Below are 11,388 nucleotides of genomic sequence, written 5' to 3' on the forward strand. Positions count from 1 at the left end.
AAAAAAATGCGGTCGCGCGACTCCTTTTCACGTAAATTATTAATGTCGATCTTCGAACAATCGAGCACATTTGCGTTGTCCCCTGGAAAACGAAAAAGACGTGTTTAGGGTGCGCAGCCGCAGCGTGGTTACTACTGTAAGTCGTCATATATCTAACGCCCGAGGCCACCGCTGCAGCTTGGATAATTCGACACGTCGTGCTGTATCTAACGTCCGGGGCAGCCGCTGCAACTTGGATAATTCGACACGTCGTGCTGTATCTAACGTCCGGGGCAGCCGCTGCAACTTGGATAATTCGACACGTCGTGCTGTATCTAGCGTCCGGGGCCACCGCCCTACCATTTTTTATTTCTTGCGGCGGCCAACCCCGGCAGTAAGGACAAAAAAAAGAATCGCGTTTTCTTTAATGTTTTTCCTGTTTGGGGGCGGGGATCTTTGTTTTCTATGATTGCCTCTTTTTTTTTGTCTGTTCCAGGTTGGTTTTGAGGACGCTTGATGTGCCTGCTGGGTGATCGCCGGCTTTTTTATTGGTGATTGCGTATTTTTGGCTTACCGGTGTGCCGCTCAGCGCCATTTTGTTTTACTTCTTTTCTGCTTATTGGGGCGTGTTGTTATTCGTCACGCGTCAGCACACACCGAGCAACATGTCAAAAAAAAAAATGCAGGTTTTTTCCCCCTCGCGAGGGCCTCGGCAGCCACAATCCTGTGCGTGCGTGCATTCTCAGCGTTTTAAACACGGCATTTGTGTGTGTGCATGTGCGTGTGTGTTTGTCAGCGCCTATACTTGCGGAGCAGCTGTGCGCCACAAGAGAGTCTGAAGAAAGCAACGGCAGAGAGAGGCAGATAAGCACACACGCAAATTACTCATATCATCACACACACACACACGCAGCCGCGGAATGGGTGCACTCAACCACAAAATCAAAAAGAAAAACAAAACAAAAAGCCGAAGCGTGGGACTACCAGCGCACACACACTCTCATTGCTCCCGTAAAGCAAAACACACACAGAGGGAGAGAGAGAGAGGTCGCCCACTCAATGCAATGAAAACAAAACAGAAACAGTTACGGTGCTCCGCCCATGCAGCCAGGCAGGACGGCAGCGGTGCGTGTCGTGCAAAAGAGAGCACCAACGGGCCTGCATGGGTGTGCATGCATATATACAATGGGCACATTATTGTGTGTGCTTCGTGGGGTGAGGCGACGACGAGAGTCCATGCAAGGGGACACACACACAGAGAGAGAAGGAAGTGTGTGTATGCGGGCGGTGCATGGCTCTCTCACACTCACTCTCACGCGGCCACCACCGCAGCCGCAGCCGCACAAACCACGAAACAGATGGAATCAGTGCGATTGCAGAACTCGCACACCGTCCTGCAAACCAGAAGTTTAAAAAGCAATATGAAACAAGAATTCAAAAAAAAAAAAATGGAAAAAACTTAGGCTTCTGCGGGAATCGAACCCGCGTCCCCGGATGACATTGTGAGCGTGTTTGCCACTGAGCTATAAAAATGCGGTCGCGCGACCCCTTTTCACGTAAAGTATTAATGTCGATCTTCGAACAATCGAGCACATTTGCGTTGTCCCCTGGAAAACGAAAACGACATGTTTAGGGTGCGCCGCCGCAGCGTGGTTACTACGATAAGTTCGTCATATATCTCTCGTACGGGGCCGCAGCCGCAGCGTGGTTACTACGATTCGTCGTGTTGTATCCAACGTCCGGGGCCACCGCCCTACCATTTTTTATTTCTTGCAGCGGCCAACCCCGGCAGTAAGGACAAAAAAAAGAATCGCGTTTTCTTTAATGTTTTTCCTGTTTGGGGGCGGGGATCTTTGTTTTCTATGATTGTCTCTTTTTTTTTGTCTGTTCCAGGTTGGTTTTTAGGAGGCTTGATGTGCCTGCTGGGTGATCGCCGGCTTTTTTATTGGTGATTGCGTATTTTTGGCTTACCGGTGTGCCGCTCAGCGCCATTTTGTTTTACTTCTTTTCTGCTTATTGGGGCGTGTTGTTATTCGTCACGCGTCAGCACACACCGAGCAACATGTCAAAAAAAAACAAAATGCAGACTTTTTCCCCCCTCGCGAGGGCCTCCGCAGCCACAATCCTGTGCGTGCGTGCATTCTCAGCGTTTTAAACACGGCATGTGTGTGTGCATGTGTGTGTGTGTTTGTCAGCGCCTATACTTGCGGAGCAGCTGTGCGCCACAAGAGAGTCTGAAGAAAGCAACGGCAGAGAGAGGCAGATAGCACACACGCAAATTACTCATATCATCGCACACACACACACACGCAGCCGCGGAATGGGTGCACTCAACCACAAAATCAAAAAGGAAAACAAAACAAAAAGCCGAAGCGTGGGACGACCAGCGCACACACACTCTCATTACTCCCGTAAAGCAAAACACACACACAGAGGGAGAGAGAGAGAGGTCGCCCACTCAATGCAATAAAAACAAAACAGAAACAGTTACGGTGCTCCGTCCATGCAGCCAGGCAGGACGGCAGCGGTGCGTGTCGTGCAAAAGAGAGCACCAACGGGCCTGCATGGGTGTGCATGCATATATACAATGGGCACATTATTGTGTGTGCCTCGTGGGGTGAGGTGAGAGCGAGAGTCCATGCAAGGGGACACACACACACACAGAGAGAGAAGGAAGAGTGTGTGTGCGGGCGGTGCATGGCTCTCTCTCCCTCACTCTCACGCGGCCACCACCGCAGCAGCAGCCGCACACACAACAAGAAGAAGAAGAAGAAAAAGAGGGGAGGTGGTGTGGGAGGCCGCGGTGCTGCCGTCACTGTCGCCTGTATTTGCGGTGGCATTTGTACGAAGAGCAGTTTTATCTTTCGCGGATTCTTCGCCATTTTCCGCGGGGTGTTCATGCTGTTGATGTTGTTGGACTTGTGTTTCATCACTCTGCTGCTGCTTTTCATTTTCTTCTTCCTCTTCTTTTTCTTTTCCTTTTTGTTCAGTGCCGGATGTCGTTCCTGCCAGTCTTTCGGGTGGCGAGGTGTCGTTAGCCTCTGCTGCTGCAGGCGTCTGATTTCCTGTTGGAGAGTCCCCTGTTGTGTTAGATGGATTAGTGCCTGGTGACCCCGCTTTACCATCACTGCTGCCAGCTGAAGAATCAACACCAGGAGCAGCAGGAGGATCTGAAGGACCTTCAGATGAACCAGAAGAAACGCTGCCGGTGCCATGATTGCCAGTAGAAGTTCCACTGCCTCCACCATCAGCAGCAGCAGGAGCCCTTTCACCAACATCAGAATCTCCAGCACCAGGAACAGCAGCAGAGCCAGAACCATTAACACCAGCGTCGGAAGCCTCACTTGAATTCGAATCGTTCTTTGTTGCAAGAGCACCAGCTTTTCCATCTGAGGCTTCGACAACAGTAATGGGCAGTATTGACCGCAAAAGCACCGTAATCGCAGTTTTATTACATCCGTCAGGCATGTGGGATCCATTCTCACCCAACACTCCCGACGCCATGCAGCCACCCAGTGCGTTGGTGTCAACGTCCCTCGCATAAACACCGCCGGCACCGCACCACAGCACGCAGAGGGCACACACCAGCAGCACACGGCCGGCCATCATCATCGCCATCACTCCTGTCACTTGCGTGTAGCCTTCAGCACAAAATAATTCCCCGTCAACGCAAAGGCAAAAGAAAGAAAAATCACACAACCACGCACCGTCCCATCCAGCAATGAGAGTCACACACCACCACAACAACAATTGGCGGGCGCGGTTCAACAACAATCAAGTCAAAACAAAAGAGGGGCGCTCCTCGCCCGTGCACCGTTCCTCACACTCCCACAGTCACCATTACTGTTATTCCCTCTCTCCTCAGCCCCTCAAGGCACGACACGCTCACTCCAACACGCGCCCCTCCACCACACGCAGCCGTCATGCGCTCCCGCTGCGCCGCAACGTCGTGCCGCCTCCCCAATCATGAGCGCAACGCCCAACGCGTACTGGCGCACGTGCTCCATGCGCTGCAACCACACACCAGTCAGGTTGGCCGTCATGCACTGCATCTTGTCCTTCTGCTTGGAGCAGACCCTCACATTCTCTCGATCCACGGCCTGGGAACTGCGAGAGGCGGCCGAGTGGTGCCACGTGTCTGAAGATCCAAATGTACGGAAACAACGGCCACCCTCACTCCCTCACAAATCTTCACTCCCTTCACTGTCCCGCACACAAGGGCGGTGTCATGTGGAAGGGAAGCCCGCTGCACAGCACATGCACAGGGACACACACAATAGCCGTGCCATCAACGTCGCACCGCAGGGTATAGCCATGCGCACAGCACACACACAAAAGCAGGGAAAAAGGGACGGGGCGTCACCAAATCCACGCTGCAGTCCTTTACTTCTCTCTTCCCCGGCGGATTGGCATTGCGTCCCACACCCACAAATGAGGCACGGCGCACACAGTCCGCTCCTTCCGAGTGCACTCAGCAGGCCGCCGCCCAGTCACCCTCCTGCCGTCGTAACGGGGAACAGAAACAATCGCCGTCGCGGACCATCGGTGCCACTGGCAGAAAAGAAGAAGTGGGGGCATTTCAACAGAGCAGACAGCAGAGGTACAGTCAACGGGACAAGTAGACACACAGTGACAGCGGATACGGTAACAATGGAAGCACGCTGCAGTGAGTTACCAAAGAAAAAGAAAAAGTGAGAGTCCGGCATGACCCTCAAAAGAAACAATTAGGAAAATAGATTAGGTCGTAATTTTATTTCATGCGCCATGCAACGCAATAAAAACGACCGGGTGCATACATTTTTCCCGCACAAGAAACGGAAAGTAAGAAAAAAAAAGATCGTACTCTTCCACCAGCCCACACAACTCTCCTCACACTTCATTGAGGCATCCGGCCTGTCCCTCCAATCCTCCATTCGTGCAGTCCGTGGGACGCACAGCAATGAGGCCGGCACCGCGTGTGGGCAACAAAAACAAAACAAGAGGAGAAACACGTCACCCATGACAGTGTGCAGCAACCGACCATTAAATAAAGAAACAGCAAGGATACTTATTATTCCAGTAAACCAACAAAGCCAACAGTAAAATGTAAATAATAAAAGAAAGCACGCAGAGAACGCGGCACATGTTCTTCGTGAGGAGTCGCAATGCCACACTCTTCGGCTCACAATACCGCCACAACTCCACACAATCCCAGAAGAAGCAGCAACACCCAATACACGCACACACGCACAGTGCTGCCAACAGTTAACTCTCGCAGTGTCAATTTCGCGTCGTAGAGCAGGGCAAAGCAGTCGTCGGGACTCACACCGCTCCGGAATACTGCGCGGTGAATTCTCGCAATTGGGGTTTGTTTTCGTGTCCAGAGGCATTGCGTTGAGTCAATCCGCCCGCATCACCCTCAGCAACAAATCCACTGCCTGCAACGCCATTTTCGGAGGAAAGGAGTTTTGTGTCCAGTGGCGCTGCGCTCACCCACCTCGTCCGTGTTATCCGCAGCAACGTGTTCCCTGCCGCCATAAGTGGCAGACACGATCCCGGATGCATTCGACGCCACTAATATTTTCAAACCGTTGGCAAAGGAAGGCCTCTTCTTGGATGCATTCGGGACCATCACTTCGCTCGGATTGCTGGCAAACTCAGGCCTCGTCCCGGACGTGTTGGTCGCCGTGTTGGATGCGGGACTCCGATCGACGGTGTTGGGTCCGTCAGCCGCCGCAGACCGTCGCCGATCCTCGTGTTGACGTGACGGCTCAGCATTAACTTGCGGCGCAGTTGTCCCACCAGATTTTGTGTCATCTTCCCTTCACGGGGTGGCGGCAACTGACAGATGCCCGTCCGGTCAGCATCGCCGCTCCGTGCAGGCGGATGGATGGTTCCATCGGGGGAAAATTGACGCCACCACAATTCACAAGGGCCGGCGTATTTGTGCGTCGTCACATTCATCGTGAAGGCAACGGTGGCCCCTTCCTCTTCCGCTGCACAGCTGGCAGCACAGTTGCTACATGTGTGCACCGCATTGGCCACATGGCACACAGCACCCAGCTCACCATTCCTGCCATGCATGCGCACATCAAAGCCACTGAAAGTGTAATTCTCATGCTGAGCCTCAGCACTGGCAGCAGAACAATTCCTTCACACACACACACACGACAGCTCAGGCTGCCGTCACTCGGAGCACACGACACATTCACCGGCACACCCACCGCATCCGCATCACCAGATACATCCCCAGCACTCCCAGCAGCCGTCACGCACACGGACGAGCAGCAGCAGCACAAGAGCGCAGGGACCAACACGGAGCCGCACCGTCACCACCGTCATCATCGCAGTCATCGTCACCCGTAGTGGAGTCGCTGGAGTCAGTCAGCTGATCCGTGAGACAGAAGAAAAAGGAATGGAACGAGAGGGAGAGGGACGGGGCACCGCGGATACAGCGAGAGAGAGCAGACAACATGCGGAGAGGACAGCAGGCCCAGCCGCACCGTTCACGCACCACGAGACGGCATCCACGCAAGGAAGGCACACAACGCCAGCAGCCACCACCATGCAGGAGGAGAAGACATCCACCACCATCTCCCCACAGCTCATCGCCACAGCCAAAGGGAAACAGCAAAAACCCGCGGCCACCACACCAGCCACAACAGCAAAGAAACCCTCATCCATCCATGACGCGGCACCAAAATTTCCAGCCATCCCGCCCTCAACGAGAAACGGAGCCCAACTCAACGCAGTCGCACGCGGTGCTCCACACCCGCAGGAAAGGAGACGCGGGCTGCGCACTCCCTCTCCCTTCCTTCTCCTCACGGCCACGGAAGAAGACAACAGCCGCCACACGCAACTGCCAGCATGCACTGCAAAAGAAGCATTCAAATCCACTGCAATATGCATCTTGTGTGTGTGTGTGTGTGCCTGCAGAAACACAAAGCAAAGAAGTAGAAAAAAGAGGGCAGAGTATGTGGAGAGACGCACAAAATGTACAGCGGAGACGCATGGCGGAAACAACAAGAAGAAAACCCCTCAAACTCATGACTGCACCGCAGCCCAAGCAATGGCAATTCACAAAGGATTTATTTAAAAACAAAAAAAAAACAATTTCCCCTTCGTCTTATATAAACCCCGTCACACAAAATAATTATAAATAAAAAAAAGAAATCGTCCATCACTGTTCCACACAAATTTTAAAAAGCAGCCGGCTGCCTTGTGGCCACACCAAACCGTCCGTACATATTTTGCCCAAAAAAATTTAAAAAGATATTTAAATGTCTTTCAACCGTCCGACCCTCCATGTGTCCGCACATCGTTTATATTTCATGGGGTCATCTGCGTGTTGCTGCTCCCCTCAGCCCTCTCATCGGCGCGTGAGTGCGGCCCGCAGAGCACAGTCACTCGTGTGTGGGGAATGAGAGAAGCACGCAGACATGACGGCAGTCGCGTCACTCCATCGGGAGAGTGAGCGCAGCAAAAAATCATAAAAACACGGCGGCAGGGTGTGACTGTGTGTGTGGCGCTGCGGGTGTCTGCCCGCCCTGGCCGCTAAAAAACAAAACAAGAGGGAAGAAATGTGTGCTCCGCCCCACAGGCCCTCGTCGCACGCCCACACGTCACGGCTCCCTCAGCGCGCCCTTCGTCGCGGCCCCTCCCCATGCGTGCAGCAGGCGAGGCGCACAGGGCCGTCGTCATGAGCGTGTCGGTGGGTGTGCGAGTGGAGCAGTTGGGCGGAAACACACGGCACCCCTCACAGGAAGAGTGCAGCAAGAAACAATTAAAAGAGGGAAGTGTAGAGAAAAAAAACCGTCCATAGTGATTGCCCCAAAAGCAAAAAAAAAAAAAAAGGGGGGATGCGGGATGAGAAAAAAAGCAAAAAATGAAAATAATTAAAGTATTTTAAAAAAAGTAAACAACGCACAAAAAATATCTTTCCTTTACGGAGAGTAATCGATTGGCAGGAGTGTGTGCGTCGGTGGTGGGGAAAGGCTAAATTGTTCCACACTGAGGCCATTCACTCCTCACAGAGCCGCAAACCCCCACAGTCCCAACAGAAGAAGAAGCAGCAGCGGCGGCAGTCCGCTCCCACGCACAGTGCCGCCATCGCTGTTATTCCCCTGCGAAAAATGTCCGAGGCTGCTGTTGAGTGCCGTGGCATTTAATTCCCCGGCCTGTGGATGGATTCCCTCCTCTCTCTGCCCATCCGTTCCTCCCACCGTCTCATCCACACCAGAGCTCACGCCCACCTCAGGAGTTTGGGGTGATCCATCTCCCCGCATCGTATCTCCACTCCCTGTCGCCACCGTTTGGTCAACATCAGACGAGGGAGTCGTAGCAATGGAAGCTGCACTGGATACACCGCCACCATCCGCACCATCAACTCTCCTCAACGGCTCCTCTTCCAACGGCTTTTGCCCGGCAGAATTGAACACGGACACGGTTCCCTCCAAATCTGATCCACTTACCGCTGGTAAAACCGTGTCTCCCGCCAATTCGTTCCGATCCTCCGGCACTGAAATAGGGACTTTATTCGCGTTAAGCGCTGTAAGCTCAGTGTCACCCAACAGACGGTTGTACAGCAGGACGTTCTTCACAGTCACTGACACGTCTTGGACCTCTGAGACGCCTTTTGCACCTCCGTCCCCTCCAATGTAGAAGTGTGAGATAACTTTCGAGCCTTTATCCTTTAAATCAAACGGCATACCTTCCACACGCTTACCATCGACGTACACGGAGCCCTGGCTGCCGTTCCGTAGCACAATGGCCACCTGATACTGTGTCTGCGGCTCCCAAGTGCTGCTGAGATCCTTGGTATTTCCGCCAATGCACAGCACCCGCCACTTCTTTTCTTTGTTGTACGACAGTCCCAATAGTACAGTCTTCCCATCGTCATTCAGCTTCGCACCCATCAATGGAATAGAACCCTCCTTCGGCACACCATCGATGGATACCGTCGCCACAAGAGTAAAGTTGTAATTCACAAAGTGGTACAGCTGATTCTCCCCCTGACTGCCAACGGGCCACTCCGCCCACGCTCCGCGGAACGTCACGCCATCGGGATTCTCAGTTGCCACTGTTGCCGTTGTTGCCCCTGTTGTTTCACCAGTTACTGTGGCGTTCACCCCGAGGTACTCGTCCCTCCATTTGTTACCAGAGAAGTTGCCGGACAAAAAGCCAACCAGCCCAGCCGTGATCTTAACAGTGCTGCAGCCATTGGTAGTTGAGTAATCATGCTCATCATTCTCAGAGGGGCACAGCTTGGAGACACGGCCGTCCACTTCCTTCCAGGTCGCCAGCACCTTCTTCACCCGCTGCAGCTGCTCAGTCAGAAGCACGGAGAACATACCGAGCGGTGATGGCTCCCCATCGCCCTTCTTCTTCTCGTACAGTGCAAACAACTCCTCCTTATTATCTCCACTTTTGTACAGCAGGGAGCTGGCGGCAACGTCATCACCGGACACCGACCCAATATCAACAATGTGCGCATTGTCCGTCAGCCAAAGGTGGAGTACGCCCTTTTCATTAACTTGTCCTTTCTCAGTATTCTTGGGATACACCGGCAGAGTAACGAGCATCACGTCCCTGTCCTCAATATTCGCTGTGATGAACCCGCTTCTAACGAGTTTCACGTTTTTATCCTGTTTGTTTCCCCACACGCGCGAGAGTGTCCCGAGGGCCTCCGTCCACGACGCCCCCTTGTCACCGATCTCGTACACCCTGCGGCGGCCATCATCACACGCAGTCATCATCATGAGTTTTTTGTCCTTTTCCCACTCCACGACGGAGGGATCACTGCAGCCATCGGCAGACATCCCCTTCGACAGCGTCCAATTCGTTACTTCCTTGGAGGAGTATATGATCAGCGAAACGGTTTTCACATCCTTTTCCGCGCCATCCTTTTTCGTGCCTTCCACTGGGAACGCAAGCGTACCGTCGTTCGTCTTAATACCCGATCCGCCACCGCCAATCAGTCGCTTCAAGGAGTTTTCTTTCTCGCCTAGAGTGCACGGTACACCGTCAGTAGTTTTCCAATCAATTTTTTTGTCGCCTTCACTGACCTCACCCTTCACCAGCAATATTCCCGATTTGATGTTCTCAGCGTCAGCCTGACAGTTAGCGGCATCTTCACGGCAGTATTTTCCAACAAGCATGTAAATATTACTTCCCTCCACAACTGTTGTTGGTCGGCCCACATCTACTCTCTTCTCCTTTCCAGAAGTACCTTCCTCCAGAACTTGCGTGCCCTTTTTGGCATCCTCCAGCAATTCCTTCGGTTCGTTACCCTTTTCCATCGAGAGTAGTTGGGATGCAATCCCAGTAAAGACTTTTTCATTCTTCTTACAGTGCGCCTCGGCAACGGCAAATACGCCACTCCCCACTTCTATAAGGCCGGGAACACTCAACGATTCCACAGTTTCACCATCACTGACGTCCTTCCATACAAAATTTGGATTCGACGACTGATCATCCACACCAGCTTGTGCAGCTCCACCAGTGCCGCAAAACACCAACACAACAAGTAGAAGCAGCACCGCGGAAGTAAACACACGCCGCGACATGTTGGGCCTCGGCGGCTCACTCTCTCTTCCTTCCCTCCTCCTTCCGCTGGATCCGGTCACGCGGCGATGGTTGTGTGTGCGGGGTGCCTTCACTGCAGCAACACGTGAGAGCATATAAATACGTGTGTGTGGGCGGTGTGTGTGCTGTTGGTCCTTTCAGTGCCTTCGAATTTCGCAGTAGCGATTAGCGCTTGTTTTCTTTCTTGATGAGTAAGAGAGTGAAAGAAATGAAGAAAACAGGCTAATAAAAAGGGGTGAAAGGATAAGCACCGCCACCCATCCACAGTGAGTGGCAGCATCATCCCCGCCGCAGTCACTCCCACAACAACAACTCACGCACACAGACACACGGAACGAGACGGAAGAACAGTGCACCGGGAACACACAGCGACTGCCACCACCAGCAGCAGGAGTCACGGCGGGTATCTTATTCGTCAGCACACACCGAGCAACGCCCACACACAAAAAAACCAGCGTGATGTAAAAGAGCACAACCGCCCTCGAAACACCGACACGCTGCCACCCGTCGTTTTACTGTTTCATCCTCCAACTCACATCGCCCCGCACAGCCAAACAATCCTTCGGCCGACGGACCCACAGCGGGAGATACAAATTGGCACGTGCAGCTGCTGATCGGGAATCAATCAACAGTTGTATCAGGCACCACCAATGCCACACAACTCACTCCCTGCACGCCAGCAACAACACACCCGTAGTACATCAACAAGATACATCGCGGTCTCCCGTCCTCCGTCCTCGCAAGGGCCGCCGCAGTCGGAATCTTGTGAATGCGTGCGTTCTCAGCGTTCACACCGCTCCACAGCGTGTGCCACATGACATGTGTGTGTGTGTGTGCTTGTGTGTT

The 11,388-nt window shown here is 53.1% G+C and overlaps 3 protein-coding genes and 2 pseudogenes across 3 annotated transcripts, besides 5 other annotated features; all 5 read right to left on the reverse strand.

Moving 5' to 3' along the window:
• Positions 1 to 10,763: a sequence feature (areas not merged during assembly with more than two copies in the genome that could not be assigned to a particular haplotype).
• Positions 2,143 to 2,171: a microsatellite.
• On the reverse strand, positions 2,698 to 3,597 carry Tc00.1047053506001.14 (mucin-associated surface protein (MASP), putative; the record flags this gene model as incomplete). The annotated part of the gene is made up of 1 exon (XM_809096.1): positions 2,698 to 3,597. One exon carries the CDS (start codon positions 3,595 to 3,597, stop codon positions 2,698 to 2,700), a length of 900 nt encoding a protein of 299 aa, XP_814189.1.
• Positions 2,932 to 2,967: a sequence feature (CT-rich).
• Tc00.1047053506001.19 lies at positions 3,849 to 4,022 on the reverse strand (annotated as a pseudogene).
• Tc00.1047053506001.24 lies at positions 5,281 to 6,042 on the reverse strand (annotated as a pseudogene).
• Tc00.1047053506001.30 (uncharacterized protein) lies at positions 6,343 to 6,867 on the reverse strand (the record flags this gene model as incomplete). The annotated part of the gene is made up of 1 exon (XM_809092.1): positions 6,343 to 6,867. One exon carries the CDS (start codon positions 6,865 to 6,867, stop codon positions 6,343 to 6,345), a length of 525 nt encoding a protein of 174 aa, XP_814185.1.
• Positions 7,105 to 7,127: a sequence feature (AT_rich).
• Tc00.1047053506001.40 (trans-sialidase, putative) lies at positions 7,986 to 10,637 on the reverse strand (the record flags this gene model as incomplete). The annotated part of the gene is made up of 1 exon (XM_809093.1): positions 7,986 to 10,637. One exon carries the CDS (start codon positions 10,635 to 10,637, stop codon positions 7,986 to 7,988), a length of 2,652 nt encoding a protein of 883 aa, XP_814186.1.
• Positions 10,764 to 11,388: part of a sequence feature (heterozygous, non-Esmeraldo-like haplotype) that runs on past the window's edge.

The sequence above is a fragment of the Trypanosoma cruzi genome (assembly GCF_000209065.1).
Source record: "Trypanosoma cruzi strain CL Brener chromosome Unknown tcruzi_1047053506001, whole genome shotgun sequence".
Classification (NCBI taxonomy): domain Eukaryota; phylum Euglenozoa; class Kinetoplastea; order Trypanosomatida; family Trypanosomatidae; genus Trypanosoma; species Trypanosoma cruzi.